Source organism: Coregonus lavaretus (genome assembly GCF_964263955.1).
Source record: "Coregonus lavaretus genome assembly, chromosome: 15".
In the NCBI taxonomy this organism is placed as follows: Eukaryota; Metazoa; Chordata; class Actinopteri; order Salmoniformes; family Salmonidae; genus Coregonus; species Coregonus lavaretus.
In genome coordinates this window covers 2,740,537-2,765,018 of record NC_140002.1, presented here as the reverse complement: position 1 = coordinate 2,765,018, position 24,482 = coordinate 2,740,537, and the positions used below count along the sequence as shown (strand labels likewise).

At 43.1% G+C, this 24,482-nt stretch overlaps 1 protein-coding gene across 1 annotated transcript; it reads left to right on the top strand.

Moving 5' to 3' along the window:
• Positions 1 to 210: 210 nt before the first annotated feature.
• Positions 211 to 2,573, top strand: LOC311142311 (H/ACA ribonucleoprotein complex subunit 2-like protein). Its single transcript, XM_084177939.1, has 4 exons — positions 211 to 500; positions 761 to 830; positions 980 to 1,085; positions 1,556 to 2,573. The coding sequence occupies exons 1-4, from the start codon at positions 332 to 334 to the stop codon at positions 1,679 to 1,681; spliced, it is 471 nt and encodes a 156-aa protein (XP_084034065.1). The 5' UTR covers positions 211 to 331; the 3' UTR covers positions 1,682 to 2,573.
• The last annotated feature ends 21,909 nt before the right edge of the window (positions 2,574 to 24,482 follow it).

The window sequence follows — 24,482 nt, the reverse complement described above, 5'->3', positions numbered from 1 at the left end:
AGATTGAAGTGTAGGGTCATTGAGGTTGGGGGTGTTGGAAGGGATTTTGGGGATGGGGGAGGGTCTATTAGAAGGTAGTAGGGCTCTATTTTTTTTTAAGTACTGAGTTAGGTAGGAGGATTTAGAAATGTTGTAAACCGTGATTGACCACACACTCCAGCACAGTAGGTGGCGGCATGCACCTTTAACATTGGTTTGCGGACCGCCATTATATCATAGAAGAAGAAGAACACGTGTTTAGTTTTTTTTTTTGCCTTGCGACGGAGCACGCTGCTAACCGCGAGAAAACTACCTAAAACAATAAGTAAGTTCTGCATTATCTCTCAGAAACATGACCAAGGTAAAGAAGGAAAAGGGCATCAAGGAGGAGGAGGCTGGAGCGACGGAGACTGTAGTGACAGAGAAATCCTATCAAGAGTTGATCGCAAACATCAACCCAATTGCTAATCCGCTGGCCACTAAGAAGCTAAGCAAGAAGCTCTACAAATGTGTCAAAAAAGGTAAATAACTATACATATTATATTTTCATATTGACAAACAAATGCTAACAATATGGTTGACATTAGATTTCCAAATAGTAACCAGCAAGGTAACGTTAGCCAGCCTGCTAATGTTAGCTTGGTGAACAGTTAGTTAGCACATGTCCTAGCTAGCCACTAAGTAGCTAACGTTTAGTAGTTGGCAAGTGAGCCGAGTGGTGCTAGCTACTTCAGCTAACTTTCCGTTAGTTTTTTACGTGCAACTCCAATGTCCTTTTCAGCATCTAAGCTCAAACAAATTCGCCGTGGAGTGAAAGAAGTTCAGAAGTTCATCAACAAAGGAGAAACTGGGTAAGTTGGTTGGTTAGCTAGCTAATTCATTTAGCCTGTACTGTTTTTGTAGTTAACTAGATATCTAACGTTATTCTGCCGGTAGTTACTATCGTATCAGATCAAATGCGTGATTCTCTAGCTAGATACAATTGTTCTTTTATTTGCAGGATTGTGGTGTTGGCTGGAGATACTCTTCCAATCGATGTTTACTGCCATCTACCCGTCATGTGTGAGGACAGAAGTCTGCCATATGCCTATATTCCCTCAAAAGTGGTGAGTACTGCAAACCATAAGGCCTACCTAGGAATGGCGAAGGTACATTACAAAATCGTATTTCACGTCATTGTCCACGGAGTTTTGAAACTACAGTGCGCTACATGGTTCAATACATCTATCGGCACAATCAAGTTTTTCAAATCGCCACCGTCTTGGAGCTGAAATTGATCATGTATACTGTGCTAATGATGATACAAAAAGAGGAATGGAGAGGAATGTACAATATGGCAAACCTCTGGCTTACTTTTCTAATGAGTTTTGAGAAGGATGTGAGGAGTACCTTTTTAAAGTAACCCTGCCATGTCTCAGTTGGTAGAGCATGGCGTTTGCAATGCCAGGGTCGTGGGTTCGCTTCCCACGGGGGGCCAGTATAAAAAAAATAATGTATGCACTCACTAACTGTAAGTCGCTCTGGATAAGAGCGTCTGCTAAATGACTAAAATGTAAATGTGTCTTTGTCTCCTCAGGACCTTGGTTCGTCTGCAGGCTCAAAGCGGCCCACCTGCGTCATCATGATCAAATCTCATGAGGACTATAAGGAGGCCTATGATGAGTGTTTCGAGGAGGTCTCTGCCCTGCCCAAACCCCTCTGAACCCGTTCACTGACTAGTAGAATCATATTGTATCTGCAGTGGGGGGGGGGGGTGTATATTAACTGACTAACCCTAGAGCCAAGCTGCAGTGTGGTGTGTTATTTCAATCTCTATATACATCGATACCCCAGCAGTGATCCCCAGTCCCCTCAATGTCATCTTTGTTTGTTTTGGTTATTACATGTCAACGGTGACTGTGAAGGTTGATGACACAGCGTTCTTTGGTGTTTTAAGTAGGTGCTGACTTGAAACAGGACGTGATACATTTATTTTTCCTCATTCGGTGGGATCCATGCATTGTCTACAGCCAGATATGAATATGCCTACGACGTACATTGTTTTTTATTGTGTGCTTTCATAACTTGTGTTATTTCAATGTCAAAACTACTATGGGTTGCGCTCCTTTTAAAACATCCATTTTGGTATGAAAATAAATCTGCACACGGATTCTATTTTGTTTTCAAGTAAGCAGAAATACTATTTTATGAATTGTAATCCGCCTCGTTGTGTTTGAATGGTCAGGACTCGGGTTAGGTTACAGATCATGTAATTAGCTTATCTTGTGTATTTTGACAGATCTAAGTGAGTGACCATATGGGACAACATGTTTCCTGCTCAGTTAAACATGACATTATTTCTTGCCATCCCATTCTGATGGGTTTGATCATTGCAGTTGTAAACTTCTGTATCGTAACTCATACTTTTACATTTAGGAGGTAATCCCCCTTGATTCATCGTTTTGTCTTAGTTGTATCTTCTAATTTGTATTTTGTCACAGGCATATTGACATTCCCCTTTGCATAGGTTATTCATATTCTTGCTTTGAGGAAGATATATTGGCATGTGATACAATGCTGTATTGATGCAATAAATACCCCTTTGTTTTTTGGTACATCTCAATGCAATGTCTGCTTTACTTTCGGAGTGGGGGAATACATTTACATCATGAAGGCAACGATGGTGACTGAGAAAATGAACGTCCTCAATGTTTGTTTTGCAAAAGCCTAGGTGGGCATTTGAGATCACAATTATTAAATATGAGGCCAATATGGTAGCAACATTAACTTAGTAGGCGTTCACCTTTTCACAAATGCGCATGATGTATTTTCACAATTTAGACTCATTTCCAAATAAATGTCTTGGTTATTTATCTGTAAGAACAAATTGATCTGAATGTCTCAATCTATTTGTATGCATATAGCACTAGCTCTTGGAGCAGGTTGTAGGCAAAATTATCCTATGATACTGAGTGGTTCACACATCCATAAAACGTATGGTATTACTAACAACCACAAGGTGTCAGTACTGTCACGTTTTAATGTAGGCAACTGGTGGGCCCCTTTATGTAGGCCTGCAGATACACCCCCCCCCCCCAAAAAAAAAACGTAATGTTGAGCGTTAGAATCGTACAATACACATGATGCAATTTGCAAATTTGTTTGAGCATTAGCAGTTTTCTGTTATGTCAGTCACTGACAGTCACTTAATTAGCCCATGTCAGCAAAAACATTTTTAGTTAAGTTAGCTGGCTAGAGACTATTTAAACTTGTAATCATGGTCAAATTACCGACCACGGAGCCCCCATTGATTTTGTTAGTCACTCTCACTCAGATATCTTAGACTGCAAAAAAAAATCTCCACGCTATGGCAAAATTAGTAAAATTGCAGGAAATTAGCTGTAAAACTGCAAATTTTACTCTCCGCCCCATGGCAAAATGTGTATAATTGTATGAAATGTGTTACACAATTGCAAGTCTTCTCTCCACCTCATGGCAAATTGTGTAGAAATGCAGCAAATTTAATTCTAAAACTTCAATTTATTCTCTCCGCTGTCATGAGAGGGGCCGTTATATGTTTTGCTCGTAAGGTACAGGGGCCTCCCAACAAAATGTCACTTAGGCTAGGTCCAGCTCTGACTGCACACCCACAAGCCACTGCGGCCCCTCATAATGAGTTCTGATTTTTTGGTGGCCCCCAACCCCATCAAAGTTGCCCATCCCTGATGTAGAAATATCCCTCCACTAGGTGTGAGTGTTGTCCTGTTGGTACCCTCACTTGGCATTGAGTCAAGACTTCCACCTGCTGTTATTCCAGCTTTATTTTTTAAAACCCATTATTATACAGTCTGGTTTTCATAATGCATTAGTGCTTGGGCTCTGACCTTCAACAGAACATTTCACAAAATATTATGGCCGCTTTCCCTCAACCATTCTGTGTCAACTGAATAGGGTGAATCAAATCAAATCACATTTTATTTGTCATATGCGCCGAAAACAAAAGGTGTAGACTACCTGAAATACTTACGAGCCCTTTCCCAACGATGCAGAGATTTAAAAAAATAATCAGGGTAGTGCTGCTCTTTATTTGGTGAGCAAACACTTGGCATGTTGGCTGTTGAAACAGTCTGTGAACCCCTCTCTCTCCTCAGTCCCCACCAGGCCAAGATTTATGTTGCTTGTTTTTTCTGTGTTGACATTTAAAATATTTCTTGCCAAAAAATCCACCAATACTGTGTTTGTTGTGTTTAGCTCTATTTTGCCCAAGTCATTACAAAAGCAGAAGAGCCATGTCTCAGTCCTTCAGAGCACAATGGTTTTAACAGGGCAACATCCAAGAAGGAACTTGAACTGAAGATTATTTTTAGTACTTTCTAGATATAATTCCTGGAATTATTAACCTCGATGTCTACTTACAAGGATGGAGATAATCCTTTCCATTTTGGATCATCTCTTCCCAGTCTGGTGGATATAAACGGATATTATTTTGCTTTGAATTCATATATATTTTATTTGAGACCAAGGTATTTATTTGAGATTACCTAAATGGGCAAGGATAATAATAATAATATAATATAATATGCCATTTAGCAGACGTTACAAGCGCCGTGCTCTACCAGCTGAGCTACAGAGGACCACCAGGATAGGGAGTTGATTAGATATTTTACCATTGATTAGATATTTTCCCATTGTAAATGTTTTTTCTTCTCAGGTAAGATTTAACGTCCTCTGGTAGTAGTAGTCAAGGTTTATATCTGTATTTTTCTTTCTTTAAAGATAAGTATACTCTCACCTTGGTACCTGAAACATCTATGTAGTTTTCGAGGGGTCATTTGTCTATAGAAAACACATTTATTTAATTTTTTCCCCAAATGTATTTAGGAGCTAATGAAGGGGTAAACTTGTTGACAGTATTCTTAAGAGACTGGAAGAGTACTCACTGCAGATGGTTTAATTGTCTATAGAATGATACAGTAGTTAGAGAACAGAACAATGTTGTGCAGTTGGAGCAATGGAGGTCATGACCAACCAAGGACGTGTGCATGTCCTTCCCTGCGTGACACGTGGCTGGCTGTTGGGGGCCCTGTTTCCACAACAGAACACCCCAGTGGCAGAGGAGGAGGGGAAGGATGGTGGCACGGGTGGCCTGTGTCCCGGAACAGGGTGACAGGAACAGAACTATGTGCTGCTCTCTCTCCGTTTACCAAACAAGCGTCATATGTCAGCTCTGTTTTAGTAAACAGCATGGTGGGTGGATCGAGCGGAACCCTCAGGTTTGGGATGAGGGCTGCTCTCTGATACAACCTGACTTCTTCAGAATGACCTTCATTCTGTGTGTGTGTGTGTTAAGAAATCCAGAAAATGTCTTCCTATTTGTCATTTGTCCCATCTGTCCTCTACACATCCCTCATAGCCCTCCCTTCCCAGTCAAGTGCAGCCTAGCTGAACCTCTGTGGCACCTTACAACCGTAGGTGGTTGGACAAAGACTCAGAGCATTTGACATGACCGTGTCATTTGGATGTTATCTTAAATTTAAAAAAATCATAATTTGGGAGGGGGTGCTTACATTTGTCCTGTTACACACTTGTACAAGTGTGTAATGGAAATGTGTTTATTGCATATCCCAACTCCCCCTGAGACACCTGCAGGGAGTGTGGTCACGGCCATGGTCCTGTCTGGTTGTGAGGGTGATGGTGATTATGATGTTGTTATCCAAAACAAGGTAGGGACAGTAAATTGGGACTGACTGACTGACCCGTAGGCCTACAGTAAATTGGGACTGACTGACTGACTAATCAACAAATAATAATGATTAGTTATTTATAATGCAAGGTTCTTTGTAGATCAGTCGGTCGGCAGTCACCTGCACTGTCTGCTGCCATGTCGAACAAGCCCCTTCACTCTCTCTTTCTCTGTCATTTCTTATCTCTCTTTATCTGCTCCTATTTTCTCTCCATGTTCCTCTCTGTCCTTTTCTCTCTGACAGTGCTTTATTGACATGTTCAACGTCTTAGCGGGCTGTCAGAGGGAGATCCATGGATGAGCAGCTGAGATAGAAAGACATAGAGAGGGCAGACAGGAAGGCAGGCAGGAAGACAGGAAGGCAGGAAGGCAGGCAGGAAGGCAGGCAGGCAGGAAGGCAGGAAGGACGGCAGGCAGGAAGACAGGAAGGCAGGAAGACAGGCAGGAAGGTCGGCAGGAAGACAGGCAGGAAGACAGGCAGGAAGACAGGCAGGAAGACAGGCAGGAAGGCAGGCAGGAATGCAGGAAGGCAGGCAGGACGGCAGGAAGGCAGGCAGGAAGGAAGGCAGGAAGGCAGGCAGGAAGGCAGGCAGGACGGCAGGCAGGCAGGAAGGCAAGCAGGAAGGCAGGGAGAAAAGCAGGCAGGAAGGAAGGCAGGCAGGAAGGCAGGAAGGAAGGCAGGCAGGGAGGCAGGAAGAGGGGGGTAGGCAGGAAGGACGGCAGGAAGGCAGGAAAGAAGGCAGGCAGGAAGGCAGGCAGGAAGGAAGGCAGGCAGGCAGGAAGGCAGGCAGGAAGGCAGGCAGGCAGGACGGCAGGAAGGCAGGAAGGCAGGAAGGCAGGCATGACGGCAGGAAGGCAGGCAGGACGGCAGGAAGGCAGGCAGGAAGGCGGGCAGGAAGGCAGGCAGGAAGGAAGGCAGGCAGGCAGGACGGCAGGAAGGCAGGCAGGAAGGCAGGCAGGCAGGACGGCAGGAAGGCAGGCAGGAAGGCGGGCAGGAAGGCAGGAAGGCAGGCAGGAAGGCAGGCATGATGGCAGGAAGGCAGGCAGGACGGCAGGAAGGCAGGCAGGAAGGCGGGCAGGAAGGCAGGCAGGAAGGAAGGCAGGCAGGCAGGACGGCAGGAAGGCAGGCAGGAAGGCAGGCAGGACGGCAGGAAGGCAGGCAGGACGACAGGACGGCAGGCAGGAAGGCAGGCAGGAAGGCAGGCAGCGGCACCAAAGGCCATCTCCTCCTGTGGCATGGCCTTATGAAACACATGCAGCTGTGTCATCCCCCTGGTCCTCTCCCTCTCCTCTCTGTGCTGCGAGCTGGATGAGTTATTTAGAGTTTGGCTTTGTCCGTGTGTATGTTTATTGTGTCAACAGTGCACCTGCTGCCTGCCTCCCCCTCCCTAACTCACCGTAGCACGCGCCATAACCTAACACGTGCCGTTTCCCCTAATCTCCTCACTCACTGAGAGTACAACTCTGCCCCAGGTCACACTGCTGGGCATCCCAACATCAACCAACATGTTAACTCTCTGTTTACCACCCATCTCCACACGCCCCCATCTAGCTGACACCCGTTTTTTTACTGATTGATATGACTTTGTTCTGGTTTATTTTAAACACTTTGCTCAAGATGTGGATCAAGTTTTATACTTGATTCAGGCTCTCTTCCCCTCTCTCAACCCCTATCGCTCTCTCTCCATCTCTCTCGCTGCCTCTCTCTATATATTTTTCTCCGTCTCTCTCTCTCTCCATCTCTCTCCCTCTCTCTATATTTCTCTCTGTCTCTCAGTCAGTTTATCAGGCAGGTGTGTGGATGTCTGCAGGGAGCGATGGAGCAGGTGTAGTGGGAGATTTATTGATTTTAATCACATTCTGTTGAGCAATAATTCCCAGCCCCGGGCGCGAGGCAGGCATGTCCTTGTTACATTTCAGTCTTCTGTGATGTATATAAAGTGTGATATTGGGATACAAACTCTGAATACATTTCAACTCTATATCTGACATGGTACAGGTGTCTTATTATTTTGTTTGCCCATAACCGTGTGTGTGAGGTGTATACTTTTGTTTCAAAGTAGATTTGTTTAAGATTCCCAAGAAACACGGTGTGTGTGACCCTGATTTAGCCCACTGCAGTAAAAGGTTTTTAATGGCAGTCTAAACGGGTTAAACTGTTTTCTTAAACTGCACCCTGTGCTGTCAGTCATATATTTCAGTCAAACAATAAATCAATTGCATTAGAATTTGCCATATTTTCTCTGTATTTGCGTGCGCTTGTGTTCTTGTACACCTGTGTAGGTGTGTGTAAAAGCAGGTTATAGGGGTGTCGGTGTGACAGCATAACTGTTTTTTCTATCTCTGGGGGCTTGTGGGGGCTTGTGGGGGCTTGTGGGGGCTTGTTCTCAGATCCCTCACCTCTGATACTCTCACCGTTCATAAACTCCTGTCAGCTCCAGCAGTTGACACCTGAGTGCACCGAAAACGTCCAATCTTGACTTGCGATCTGATAAAATCTTCTGTTGCAGCAACGGACATGACCACAGAAAGCTGGCTACCAATAAAATGACAGCCAGGGAGTGTCTCTGTTTGATGTTACCTTTACCCCAAATATCCATCACTGTCTCAGAAAGAGAAAGAGAGAGAGATAGAGAGAGACAAAAGGCTACAGTTTGACAGTTTGTCTGAGAAGTTTAAAAGGTGAAAGGTCAAGGGAAATGTGACTCTCATCTACACCGACCCTCTCCAATTTATCTCCTGGACCTGGGCAGCTCAGTATGTATAAGAGCACAGTAGTGGTTGAGGAGGTTACATTTGTGTGTGTGTGTGGTACCTGGCAGTGTGGCCTTCAGGGGGTGTGGGGTTTACATTTTTTAAAATTTTAGTCGTTTAGCAGACACTCTTATCCAGAGCGACTTACAGTTAGTGAGTGCATACATTATTTTTTCATTTTTCATACTGGCCCCCCGTTGGAATCAAACCCACAACCCTGGCGTTGCAAACGCCATGCTCTACCAACTGAGCTACATCCCTGCCGGCCATTCCCTCCCCTACCCTGGACGACGCTGGGCCAATTGTGCGCCGCCCCATGGGTCTCCCGGTCGCGGCCGGCTACGACAGAGCCTGGATACGAACCAGGATTTCTAGTGGCACAGCTAGTACTGCGATACAGTGCCTTAGACCACTGCGCCACTCGGGAGGTTTACCCCACACAGGGCCTGTGTGTTCCCCCTTCCTGGCTCTGAGGCTCGCTCGGCGGGACGGGAAGGAGCCGGGCTGTGATTTGAGACCACACGCCACCATTAAAATATGTAAATGCCTGCCTGCGAGCAACCATGTGATGTAATGTATAATCAACCTAAAGCTCATTTCCTTGTGTGTAATTTCAAGACTGTTGGACAAGGCAGAGCACCCACTGCACTCAGTGTCTTGATAAACCATGCCAGTTGTAATGGAGGGAGGCTAGCTTTCCTTCATATAAGAGATGATGCCAATGTATTCCCCACACCTCTGGAAACCATTATATTTTCCTTCATTTGTTTTGCATGCCACTGACTTAGAGATGTGCACATACAGTGGGGAGAACAAGTATTTGATACACTGCCGATTTTGCAGGTTTTCCTACTTACAAAGCATGTACATGTCTGTAATTTTTTTTTTTAAATCCAGAAAATCACATTGTATGATTTTTAAGTAATTAATTTGCATTTTATTGCATGACATAAGTATTTGATCACCTACCAACCAGTAAGAATTCCGGCTCTCACAGACCTGTTAGTTTTTCTTTAAGAAGCCCTCCTGTTCTCCACTCATTACCTGTATTAACTGCACCTGTTTGAACTCGTTACCTGTATAAAAGACACCTGTCCACACACTCAATCAAACAGACTCCAACCTCTCCACAATGGCCAAGACCAGAGAGCTGTGTAAGGACATCAGGGATAAAATTGTAGACCTGCACAAGGCTGGGATGGGCTACAGGACAATAGGCAGTAGGTGAGAAGGCAACAACTGTTGGCGCAATTATTAGAAAATGGAAGAAGTTCAAGATGACGGTCAATCACCCTCGGTCTGGGGCTCCATGCAAGATCTCACCTCGTGGGGTATCAATGATCATGAGGAAGGTGAGGGATCAGCCCAGAACTACACGGCAGGACCTGGTCAATGACCTGAAGAGAGCTGGGACCACAGTCTCAAAGAAAACTATTAGTAACACACTACGCCGTCATGGATTAAAATCCTGCAGCGCACGCAAGGTCCCCCTGCTCAAGCCAGCGCATGTCCAGGCCCGTCTGAAGTTTGCCAATGACCATCTGGATGATCCAGAGGAGGAATTGGGAGAAGGTCATGTGGTCTGATGAGACAAAAATATAGCTTTTTGGTCTAAACTCCACTCGCCGTGTTTGGAGGAAGAAGAAGGATGAGTACAACCCCAAGAACACCATCCCAACCGTGAAGCATGGAGGTGGAAACATCATTCTTTGGGGATACTTTTCTGCAAAGGGGACAGGACGACTGCACCGTATTGAGGGGAGGATGGATGGGGCCATGTATCGCGAGATCTTGGCCAACAACCTCCTTCCCTCAGTAAGAGCATTGAAGATGGGTCGTGGCTGGGTCTTCCAGCATGACAACGACCCGAAACATACAGCCAGGGCAACTAAGGAGTGGCTCTGTAAGAAGCATCTCAAGGTCCTGGAGTGGCCTATCCAGTCTCCAGACCTGAACCCAATAGAAAATCTTTGGAGGGAGCTGAAAGTCCGTATTGCCCAGCGACAGCCCCGAAACCTGAAGGATCTGGAGAAGGTCTGTATGGAGGAGTGGGCCAAAATCCCTGCTGCAGTGTGTGCAAACCTGGTCAAGACCTACAGGAAACGTATGATCTCTGTAATTGCAAACAAAGGTTTCTGTACCAAATATTAAGTTCTGCTTTTCTGATGTATCAAATACTTATGTCATGCAATAAAATGCAAATGAATTACTTAAATATCATACAATGTGATTTTCTGGATTTTTGTTTTAGATTATGTCTCTCACAGTTGAAGTGTACCTATGATAAAAATTACAGACCTCTACATGCTTTGTAAGTAGGAAAACCTGCAAAATCGGCAGTGTATCAAATACTTGTTCTCCCCACTGTACAGTCTCAGTGGAGTGGAATCCCAGTCCTTGGCTGCCTGTTTATCCAAGCATCACTGGCTGTTAAACACCTGCATCTACACCTGTCTGCACCTGCAGAACTGTCATACACCTGCTCTCTCCGTGCTCCTAAATGATAGCACATAGTCTCATTAACATTATGCCTCTCTTATTCATTCCACTACAGTAAGTTATGTGGCTCCCAGATCATAATTCAAAAGGCCTCTTTTCTGTAAAAAAAAAAAAAAGTTATTTGTATGATAATTTGTAGAGCCAACAATGTTGAGATGCTGAGATGTGTCTGAGCGTTGGAAGACCCAGACTCACTGGATTATTTCCGGGCATGGAATTTAAGGATTTTGGACACTGGCCAGCTGGGCTAGTAGATTGTAATTTTTACTAGCCCCGGGCCAAAACTTCACTAGCTGGCGGACTAGTTGGTCACATTTTCTACTAGCCCGGTCTGAAAAGTACTAGCCACGGGTTAGCTTAATTTCCATCCCTGATTGTTACCATAGAAATATAATCACTATAATGGGCGGAGCCCCTCAGACCCCAGCAATTTGGTTGTAGTGATAATTTTTCTATGGTTTTAACTTTATGACCTTATAGCAGCAGGTCCTAGGTCCTCGTTACCCGAAGGGGTGCACGTTTTGGTTGTTGCCCTAGCACTACACAGCTGATTCAAATAATCAACTATTCATCAAGTTTTGAATCAGCTGTGTAGTGTTAGGGCAAAAAAACAAAACGTGTAACCCTTGGGGTCCCCAGGACCGAGTTTGGGAAACTCTGCCCTGTATTATGTTGAACTGTATCTGTCAGGAGGTAAAATCCTCTGTGGTATGATATGGTGGATGACTGTGTTGATGTGTTTGGGTGCGATGGAAGATGTGAGAGACAGGGGGTATCAATGGATCTGAGTGTCGTCACACTGTCTGTCACCAGAGACTCTCATCAGACAACAAACGCCTAATCCTCTCTTCAGACGGGTTAGCTGGCGAAAGTCGCCGACCTCTCTGTTTCTCTGTAGGTTTCTGTCTGTGTTTGTTTACTCCTGTGTGCGCCCATCCCATTGAATGAAACCCGTGGGACGGGTGGAGGGGTATAGGGGCGAGGAAGTTTGTGTAAGGGCTCACAGAGCGGTCCGCCAGGGGGGGGACATCTGAGGCAGGTTGGAACAGCACCACAGGCAGACATACCTTATTTTGAAGAAAAAAAACACCAGGGTAAATCTTAGATGGAAACTCGACATGAGTGTCTTTAATGCTAATGAAAGCGTTCATATCATCATGTTATCTGTTTTTTCAAGTTCTACATCAGTGCTTCTTGAGGTGGCCTGCCAAATAGAACCTTTGCTGGTATGCATAAACTGACAAGCATGGTTGCTCAGGGATGTCCTCAGGTTTGCACCATCCAAATGTCATCCATCTATGTTTAGTGATCCATCACCTTCCTCTAAGTCATGTTATCAGACACTATATGAACTAATGCCAATTTACAGTTTATAAATTGACCCAAAACCTTCAATATGAGTGGGGAAATAATGGATATACTGCACATGACAGAATATTGGAAATAAAATTGCAAAAGCCTAGGTGGGCAATCTCTGCAGCACTCCACCAATCAGGCCTTTATGGTAGAGTGGCCAGACGGAAGCCACTCCTCAGTAAAAGGCACATGATAGCCCGCTTGGAGTTTGCCAAAAGACACCTAAAGACTCTCAGACCATGAGAAACAAGATTCTCTGGTCTGATCATCATCTCTGGAGAGACCTGAAAATAGCTGTGCAGCAACGCTCCCCATCCAACTTGACAGAGCTTGTGAGGATCTGCAGAGAAGAATGGGCGAAACTCCCCAAATACAGGTGTGCCAAGCTTGTATCATCATAACCAAGAAGACTCGAGGCTGTAATCGCTGCCAAAGGTGCTTCAACAAAGTACTGAGTAAAGGGTCTGAATACTTATGTAAATGTAATATTAAAGTTTTTTTTATATATATATACATTAGCAACAAATTCTAAAAACCTGTTTTTGCTTTGTCATTATGGGATATTGTGCGTAGATTGATGAGGGGAAAAAACAATTTAATCAATTTTAGAATAAGGTTGTAACGTAACAAAATGTGGAAAAGGTCAAGGGGTCTGAATACTTTCTGAAGGCACTGTACATTCCCACTGAAGACTGACAGTGTAAGTTTGGGTTTACCCCCCCTTTCCTGCAGTTAATTACCAAATCCATGGATGGAATTGTATTAATATTTTTCATAATTTCTTAATTAATAAACATTATTTCAAAAAACCCGCTGAAAATCTGGTGTTTCTATGTCAAACGGTTTTGTTATATTTCAGTCTTCTGTGATATAAAGTGTAATATTGTGATGTCAAACTCAAAATTGAATACATTTCAACTCTATATCTGACATGGTACAGGTGTCTTATTATTTTGTTTGCCCATAACCATGTGTGTGAGGTGTATACTTTTGTTTCAAAGTAGATTTGTTTAAGACTACCAAGAAACACTGTGTGTGACGCTGATTTAGCCCCAATGAGGCCTTTGTTCTTCTGAGATACAGTGGGGGAAAAAAGTATTTAGTCAGCAATTGTGCAAGTTCTCCCACTTAAAAAGATGAGAGAGGCCTGTAATTTTACACGTCGACTATGACAGACAAATTGAGAAGAAAAAAAATCCAGAAAATCACATTGTAGGATTTTTTATGAATTTATTTGCAAATTATGGTGGAAAATAAGTATTTGGTCACCTACAATCCACCTAACAGGTGTGGCATATCAAAAAGCTGATTAAACAGCATGATCATTACACAGGTGCACCTTGTGCTGGGGACAAGAAAATGCCAGTATCCCTCTTTTTCTTTCTTTGGATGGATGGATCCAACAGGTTGTTACTGTCTGATTGAGCTCAAGGGCATAGTGAGGCACAGAGGTGTTCATATCTCTTCCCCCATCAGCACTAGTGTTTACCAACAGTACAGTCCTATTGCTGTGGAATGTCACAACAAACAATATTACGTTGTCACAACCTAATGAGAACGTAACTTTTTCGTGCCATCTTACGTCGCTAGAACCAGAAAAGTGAAAGACCTATTTTGGTTGGTCGTTGCGACGTAAAGCTCACCAGTCAAGAAATGTTGTCTTCAAGTTTTAAGTTTTAATGTCACATGCACAAGTACAGTGAAATGCCTTTCTAACCCCAACAATGTATTAATCAACAACAATGTAATACTAAACATAACAAGGTAGAACAAAAACACACAAGATATAAAAAATGTCATATATTTTAAAATATATGTCACGTTCTTTGATGTACTGCATAAAGCATATACTACTACTACCATATATGACTTGTCTGTATAGGCAGTAGTAGGATATTGTAATTTAAAAGATTTGGCATAGGTCCTCAGATCCTCAAAAATGTTTTACTTTTCTATTATTTCTGCATTTTTGGGAAGGGCCCGTAAGTAAGCGTTTCATTGTTAGTCCACCCCACAGGAGGTTGGTGGCACCTTAATTAGGGAGAACGGGCTCGTGGTAATGGTTGGAGCGAAATTAGTGAAATGGTATCAAATACATTAAACACATGGTTTCCATGGTTTCCGTGTGTTCGATGCCATTCCATTTGCTCCATTCCAGCCATTATTATGAGCCGTTCTCCCCTCAGCAGCCTCCACTGGTCCACACCTGTTGTTTATGAAGCAAGTAAATACTATTTTATTTTATTTGAACAGAAGAAAATGTGCAGCACAATTAACATGACAAAATATTACAATTAGAAGCCAACACAGCAAACTACCAGATATCATGAAACAACCATTAATTAATTGTACTGCAGTACTGCATTTTAACAGGGTAGCCTATTAAAATAGTAGCCTATTAGTGCAACTTTTATAATTTATTATTGTGCATGTATAGCTTACATGCTGGTAGAACAAATGGAAGTGAATGTGCACTTTTAAATATGGTGGATTGCAACAATGAAAAACATTGCCATAACCTGTAGTACAATCTAATTATTTATAGAGATTCTCTAAATTAGTCACTGAAAGTATCTGATATTGGACAGCAGAGACCTACATACATTTTATCTGGCAAATAACCTAGTAAATTCATTAACTTGGAAGTGAAGTATAAAATGGTATTCATCACCTGCCGAATAAAAACCTCAAATGGCCCTAATCCAAATATTGAAGCTCCAGATGAAAATATATATTTTATAAACAAAGGGAGAACTTCTGTAGGCTAGTGTTATTTAAAAACAATTGAATTGACCTAAATCTTAATCTATAAATGTGCAATGCATTCAAAAGAAATGTGAGGGTGCATGCTCCACAGCTCAATTAGAGTTATAACCATACAGCAGGTTGGAACCATACAGCAGGTTATAACCATACAGCAGGTTATAACCATACAGCAGGTTGGAACCATACAGCAGGTTATAACCATTCAGCAGGTTGGAACCATACAGCAGGTTGGAACCATACAGCAGGTTGGAACCATACAGCAGGTTGGAACCATACAGCAGGATGGAACCATACAGCAGGTTGGAACCATACAGCAGGTTATAACCATACAGCAGGTTATAACCATACAGCAGGTTATAACCATACAGCAGGATGGAACCATACAGCAGGTTGGAACCATACAGCAGGATGGAACCATACAGCAGGTTGGAACCATACAGCAGGTTATAACCATACAGCAGGTTATAACCATACAGCAGGTTGGAACCATACAGCAGGTTATAACCATACAGCAGGTTATAACCATACAGGAGGTTATAACCATACAGCAGGTTATAACCATACAGCAGGTTGGAACCATACAGCAGGTTGGAACCATACAGCAGGTTATAACCATACAGCAGGTTGAAACCATACAGCAGGTTATAACCATACAGCAGGTTATAACAATACAGCAGGTTGGAACCATACAGCAGGTTGGAACCATACAGCAGGTTATAACCATACAGCAGGTTGGAACAATACAGCAGGTTGGAACCATACAGCAGGATGGAACCATACAGCAGGTTGGAACCATACAGCAGGTTATAACCATACAGCAGGTTATAACCATACAGCAGGTTATAACCATACAGCAGGTTGGAACCATACAGCAGGTTGGAACCATACAGCAGGATATAACCATACAGCAGGTTATAACCATACAGCAGGTTGGAACCATACAGAAGGTTATAACCATACAGCAGTTTATAACCATACAGCAGGTTGGAACCATACAGCAGGTTATAACCATACAACAGGTTGGAACCATACAGCAAGTTATAACCATACAACAGGTTGGAACCATACAGCAGGTTGTAACCATACAGCAGGTTATAACCATAGAGTAGGTTGGAACCATATAGCAGGTTGGAACCATACAGCAGGTTGGAACCATACAGCAGGTTATAACCATAGAGTAGGTTGGAACCATACAGCAGGTTGGAACCATACAGCAGGTTGGAACCATACAGCAGGTTATAAACATACAGCAGGTTGGAACCGTACAGCAGGTTGGAACCATACAGCAGGTTATAACCATACAGAAGGTTATAACCATACAGCAGTTTATAACCATACAGCAGGTTGGAACCATACAGCAGGTTATAACCATACAACAGGTTGGAACCATACAGCAGGTTGTAACCATACAGCAGGTTATAACCATAGAGTAGGTTGGAACCATACAGCAGGTTATAACCATACAGCAGGTTGGAACCATACAGCAGGTTATAACCAAACAACAGGTTGGAACCATACAGCAGGTTGGAACCATACAGCAGGTTATAACCATACAGCAGGTTATAACCGTACAGCAGGTTATAACCATACAGCAGGTTATAACCATACAGCAGGTTGGAACCATACAGCAGATTACAACCATACAACAGGTTGGAACCTTACAGCAGGTTGGAACCATACAGCAGGTTGGAACCATACAGCAGGTTATAACCATACAGCAGGTTATAACCATACAGCAGGTTGGAACCATACAGCAGGTTGGAACCATACAGCCGGTTGGAACCATACAGCAGGTTATAACTATACAGCAGGTTGGAACCATACAGCAGGTTGGAACCATACAGCAGGTTATAACCATACAGAAGGTTATAACCATACAGCAGGTTATAACCATACAGCAGGTTGGAACCATACAGCAGGTTATAACCATACAACAGGTTGGTACCATACAGCAGGTTGTAACCATACAGCAGGTTATAACCATAAAGCAGGTTGGAACCATACAGCAGGTTGGAACCATACAGCAGGTTATAACCATACAGCAGGTTGGAACCATACAGCAGGTTGGAACCGTACAGCAGGTTATAACCATAGAGCAGGTTATAACCATACAGCAGGTTGGAACCATACAGCAGGTTATAACCATACAGCAGGTTGGAACCATACAGCAGGTTGGAACCATACAGCAGGTTATAACCATACAGAAGGTTATAACCATACATCAGTTTATAACCATACAGCAGGTTGGAACCATACAGCAGGTTGGAACCATACAGCAGGTTGGAACCATACAGCAGGTTATAACCGTACAGCAGGTTATAACCATAGAGCAGGTTATAACCATACAGCAGGTTGGAACCATACAGCAGGTTATAACCATACAGCAGGTTGGAACCATACAGCAGGTTGGAACCATACAGCAGGTTATAACCATACAGCAGGTTGGAACCATACAGCAGGTTGGAACCATACAGCAGGTTGGAACCATACAACAGGTTGGAACCATACAGCAGGTTGTAACCATACAGCAGGTTATAACCATACAGCAGGTTATAACCATACAGCAGGTTATAACCATACAGCAGGTTGGAACCATACAGCAGGTTGGAACCATACAGCAGGTTATAACCATACAGCAGGTTGGAACCATACAGCAGGTTATAACCATACAGCAGGTTGGAACCATACAGCAGGTTGGAACCATGCAGCAGGTTATAACCATACAGCAGGTTATAACCATACAGCAGGTTATAACCATACAGCAGTTTGGAACCATACAGCAGGTTATAACCATACAACAGGTTGGAACCATACAGCATGTTGGAACCATACAGCAGGTTATAACCATACAGCAGGTTATAACCGTACAGCAGGTTATAACCATACAGCAGGTTATAACCATACAGCAGGTTGGAACCATACAGCAGATTACAACCATACAACAGGTTGGAACCATACAGCAGGTTGGAACCATACAGCAGGTTATAACCATACAGCAGGTTATAACTATACAGCAGGTTGGAACAATACAGCAGGTTATAACCATACAGCAGGATGGAACCATACAGCAGGTTGGAACCATACAGCTGGTTGGAACCATACAGCAGGTTATAACCATACAGCAGGTTGGAACCATACAGCAGGTTGGAACCATACAGCAGGTTATAACCATACAGCAGGTTGGAACCATACAGCAGGTTGGAACCATAGAGCAGATTATAACCATAGAGCAGGTTATAACCATACAGCAGGTCGGAACCATACAGCAGGTTATAACCATATAGCAGGTTATAACCATACAGCAGGTTGGAACATACAGCAGGTTATAACCATACAGCAGGTTATAACCATACAGCAGGTTGGAAGCATACAGCAGGTTGGAACCATACAGCAGGTTATAACCATACAGCAGGTTATAACCATACAGCAGGTTGGAACCATACAGCAGGTTGGAACCATACAGCAGATTATAACCATAGAGCAGGTTATAACCATACAGCAGGTTGGAACCATACAGCAGGTTATAACCATACAGCAGGTTATAACCATACAGCAGGTTGGAACCATACAGCAGGTTATAACCATACAGCAGGTTATAAACATACAGCAGGTTGGAAGCATACAGCAGGTTGGAACCATACAGCAGGTTATAACCATACAGCAGGTTATAACCATACAGCAGGTTATAACCATACAGCAGGTTGGAACCATACAGCAGGTTGGAACCATACAGCAGGTTGGAACCATACAGCAGGTTGGAACCATACAGCAGGTTATAACCATACAGAAGGTTATAACCATACAGCAGGTTATAACCATACAGCAGGTTGGAACCATACAGCAGGTTATAACCATACAACAGGTTGGAACCATACAGCAGGTTGGAACCATACAGCAGGTTATAACCATACAGCAGGTTATAACCATACAGCAGGTTGGAAAAATACAGCTGGTTATAACCATACAGCAGGTTATAACCATACAGCAGGTTATAACCATACAGCAGGTTATAACCATACAGCAGGTTATAACCATACAGCAGGTTGGAACCCTACAGCAGGTTATAACCATACAGCAGGTTGGAACCATACAGCAGGTTATAACCATACAGCAGGTTATAACCATACAGCAGGTTGGATCCATACAGCAGATTGGAACAATACAGCAGGTTATAACCATACAGCGGGTTATAACCATACAGCAGGTTGGAACCATACAGCAGGTTATAACCATACAGCAGGATGGAACCATACAGCAGGTTGGAACCATACAGCAGGTTGGAACCATACAGCAGGTTATAACCATACAGCAGGTTGGAACCATACAGCAGGTTGGAACCATACAGCAGGTTGGAACAATACAGCAGGTTGGAACCATACAGCAGGTTATAACCATACAGCAGGTTGGAACCATACAGCAGGTTATAACCATACAGCAGGTTATAACCATACAGCAGGTTGGAACCATACAGCACGTTGGAACCATACAGCCGGTTGTAACCATACAGCAGGTTATAACTATACAGCAGGTTGGAACCATACAGCAGGTTGGAACCATACAGCAGGTTATAACCATACAGAAGGTTATAACCATACAATAGGTTATAACCATACAGCAGGTTGGAACCATACAGCAGGTTATAACCATACAACAGGTTGGAACCATACAGCAGGTTGTAACCATACAGCAGGTTATAACCATACAGCAGGTTGGAACCATACAGCAGGTTATAACCATACAGCAGGTTGGAACCATACAGCAGGTTATAACCATACAGCAGGTTGGAACCATACAGCAGGTTGGAACCATACAGCAGGTTATAACCGTACAGCAGGTTATAACCATACAGCAGGTTATAACCATACAGCAGGTTGGAACCATACAGCAGGTTATAACCATACAGCAGGTTGGAACCATACAGCAGGTTATAACCATACAGCAGGTTGGAACCATACAGCAGGTTGGAACCATACAGCAGGTTATAACCATACAGAAGGTTATAACCATACAGCAGGTTATAACCATACAGCAGGTTGGAACCATACAGCAGGTTATAACCATACAACAGGTTGGAACCATACAGCAGGTTGTAACCATACAGCAGGTTATAACCATACAGCAGGTTGGAACCATACAGCAGGTTATAACCATACAGCAGGTTGGAACCATACAGCAGGTTGGAACCATACAGCAGGTTATAACCATACAGCAGGTTGGAACCATACAGCAGGTTATAACCATACAGCAGGTTGGAACCATACAGCAGGTTGGAACCATACAGCAGGTTATAACCATACAGCAGGTTATAACCATACAGCAGGTTATAACCATACAGCAGGTTATAACCATACAGCAGGTTGGAACCATACAGCAGGTTATAACTATACAACAGGTTGGAACCATACAGCAGGTTATAACCATACAGCAGGATATAACCGTACAGCAGGTTATAACCATACAGCAGGTTATAACCATACAGCAGGTTGGAACCATACAGCAGATTACAACCATACAACAGGTTGGAACCATACAGCAGGTTGGAACCATACAGCAGGTTATAACCATACAGCAGGTTATAACTATACAGCAGGTTGGAACAATACAGCAGGTTGGAACCATACAGCAGGTTATAACCATACAGCAGGTTGGAACCATACAGCAGGTTGGAACCATACAGCAGGTTGGAACCATACAGCAGGTTATAACCATACAGCAGGTTGGAACCATACAGCAGGTTGGAACCATACAGCAGGTTATAACCATACAGCAGGTTGGAACCATACAGCAGGTTGGAACCATACAGCAGGTTATAACCATACAGCAGGTTGGAACCATACAGCAGGTTATAACCATACAGCAGGTTATAACCATACAGCAGGTTGGAAGCATACAGCAGGTTGGAACCATACAGCAGGTTATAACCATACAGCAGGTTATAACCATACAGCAGGTTGGAACCATACAGCAGGTTATAACCATACAGCAGGTTGGAACCATACAGCAGGTTGGAACCATACAGCAGATTATAACCATAGAGCAGGTTATAACCATACAGCAGGTTGGAACCATACAGCAGGTTATAACCATACAGCAGGTTATAACCATACAGCAGGTTGGAACCATACAGCAGGTTGGAACCATACAGCAGATTATAACCATAGAGCAGGTTATAACCATACAGCAGGTTGGAACCATACAGCAGGTTATAACCATACAGCAGGTTGGAACCATACAGCAGGTTATAACCATACAGCAGGTTATAACCATACAGCAGGTTGGAAGCATACAGCAGGTTGGAACCATACAGCAGGTTATAACCATACAGCAGGTTATAACCATACAGCAGGTTGGAAGCATACAGCAGGTTGGAACCATACAGCAGGTTATAACCATACAGCAGGTTGGAACCATACAGCAGGTTGGAACCATACAAAATGATTTAATAAACACAGCAATGCAAATGCACTTGGTAGCCAGCAAATTAAACAAACCATATCAGTCATATTGTGACGTTCTCCGTAGGTGTAGGTCTATATAACCACGACCAATATGTTACCTTATCACATTGCTGCGAGGTGTTGAGGAAGTAAGGAAGATGACGTTGACGTCGTCATGATGTTAGCTTCAGATTAATGTTGCCACATCATTGTGGGAAGGTAATGTCATGACATTACCAATAATTAGCAATACATTAAATCGGGGTTCATCGGGTAACGTGACGTGTTTGCTGGGGTGTCAGTAAAACACAAGGCACACGTATTGTGTCGTTGGACGTCTCGCCAGATTTATACATCTGAATGGAGCGCCCCATTTTACCAAGGGCAGGTAGAGATAGCCTTGAGCCTGCTCTCTTGTATCAATAAAGATGAAGGAGTGTGTCCTTTGACAGGGTGAGGTCATTAGGGTGCAGAGAAGTGTGTGTGTGTGTGTGTGTGTGTGTGTGTGTGTGTGTGTGTGTGTGTGTGTGTGTGTGTGTGTGTGTGTGTGTGTGTGTTTCCTCCTTACTAGCTTTGACTTTGCTGATAGCTACTTTATTTATAAAAAAATGTACTTACTATGACTGAGATTTATGGTTGTTCCACATAGGTACTGTATCTTAGGATGAATGCACTAACTCCTAAATTACTCAAATGTAAATGTAAAAATGAGTGTGTGTGTGTGTGTGTGTGTGTGTGTGTGTGTGTGTGTGTGTGTGTGTGTGTGTGTGTGTGTGTGTGTGTGTGTGTGTGTGTGTGTGTGTGTGTGTGTGTGTGTGTGTGTGTGTGTGTGTGGCACGGCCTTATCAATGTATCAGTGATTATTGCCCCAGTGTTGCCAGGCTGGGGTCTTGGTATCGAGGTCCACATTATTCTCTCCCACCTCTCCTTAATAAGTGAATGACCCAGTTGGGATCGTAGCACACCGGTCTCTGTGTCAAAATGGGTTTATTGGTGCCACTGGTTTGGATTGAAAGTACTCACATTATGAATGGTACCATTAACTCTGTAAGTGGTGTATTACAGTAATAGACTTCAATTATTACACAGGAAGAACTTACCAACATTATGATCGTAACTTTATAAAACAACGCAGTACCTGTGCAGGTGGACATTGATACAAAAGGAGATGACAGTTGAAAAATAAATGTTCAGCATAGGACACAACATCAAGAAATCACAGTCGTACTGTTCAACCCTGTCTTTTGGGATACAATACTGGTCCAAAGTTATTTTAACAACTGGAGAGAAAAAAACTTCTAAACAAAATAGAATATCTGATAGAGCCTTTTCTTGTCAAAGAATATCAGCATGACTTTTCAAATGAAAATAAAGAACCTCCTGTAGCTCAGGTGGTAGAGCATGGCGCTTGCAAAGCCAGGGTTGTGGGTTCGTTTCCCACGGGGGGCCAGTATGAAAAATGTATGCACTCACTTAATTTAAGTCGCTCTGGATAAGAGCGTCTGCTAAATGACTAAAATGTAAACCTGCCAACACTGTGTTTGAAGTGGTAGTGATGAAAATACCTTCTTATTGGTATAATACTGCCTTAACGATCTGACCACACCAGCCACGCGCGTGAGTCATCGCGCGCATGTTGATTTGGTCCATCCACACCAGACCAGATCATGACATGCAGGTTAAAATATCAAAACGAACTGTGAACAAACTATATTAATTTGGGGGCAGGTCGAAACACTCATGGACATTTAGCTAGCTAGCTGTTGCTAGTTAGTTTGAACATTGGGTTGTTATTGTACCTGACATGCATATGGTATAATGCATTAACATTATATCAAAAAAAAAGTCAGATTTCGTAACCTAATAAATCCGATAATAAGCACCAAATCTCTAGACAGAGCCGTGCCGCTTCGCGCAGCGACTTTTGAGGATTTGAGGTGGTCGTCTGCAAAGTTGTTTCCGCGGGTCGCAAAAAGCCAAATTAACACGAACTGAATTAAATGTAAAAGATTTTGAAAATAAAAAGGTTGTGGTATGCTCAGTTCTCCGTTTACATTTCACATAGATACGCTTGTTTCTGTGAGAAATCTTCTAAACAGATCAGGAATTTTGGATTAATATGAAAAGAGTATACTAAAATATGAAAATACCACGTCATGTCTCAAAAATCGATATCAATCTTCTCCAAATTGTTTTATAATGATAATAATAATATGCCATTTAGCAGACGCTTTTATCCAAAGCGACTTACAGTCATGTGTGCATATATTTTTATTGTTGATATTTTTTGTGTATGAGTGGTCCCGGAGATCGAACCCACTACCTTGGCGTTACAAGCGCCGTGCTCTACCAGCTGAGCTAAGAAAGATGATGTCAAATGGTGTGAATACTTTCTGAAGGCTCTCTAGTTAGTTAATATTTACTTCATCTCTCCTCATTTGTCTTTCAAGCATCCACGTTGGTTTGTGTCTTCCTGATAACCAACAAGTCGAACCAAGATGTATTTAAGCGCTTGGTTACGCAGACACTCGTTCGCGCGAGCGAGCAGTATTGGTAAAATCATTGAATTAATACATGTATGTGTACATTTATTTTTTCAACGCTCGCGCGGTGAGGTTTATGACAGTGAATCAGGAGAGAAGCATTTGAACAGGGAGAGCTGATCAAGGGTGCCGTTTGCCCCCTTTTTCATCAATACACCGTAGACATGACTGAGCCAGTGGCGATTTAAGCATGTCAATCTTGGTGGGGCAAACCCTTTATTTTTATTTTTTTAATGCACTATAACGGTAACAAACGGTGACGACAAACTGTTAGGGCCTACATAAAGATGTCCCAACAGCAGAGTCCAAACAGCAGTCCCAACACCTTACCACTGCTACACCTGGCTATCAGCGGAGCCTTGTCTGACAGTGAAACAGTTCATTCAGCCTCATTAACTGCCTTTTTAAAAAACATAGCTGATATGG

Bases quoted from the DNA above. Each gene is read 5' to 3' on its own strand.
- LOC311142311 (XM_084177939.1), top strand. From the start codon at position 332: ATGACCAAGGTAAAGAAGGAAAAGGGCATCAAGGAGGAGGAGGCTGGA. The intron at 501-760 runs GTAAATAACTAT...TGTCCTTTTCAG, and splicing joins CTACAAATGTGTCAAAAAAG to CATCTAAGCTCAAACAAATT. The intron at 831-979 runs GTAAGTTGGTTG...TTTTATTTGCAG, and splicing joins ATCAACAAAGGAGAAACTGG to GATTGTGGTGTTGGCTGGAG.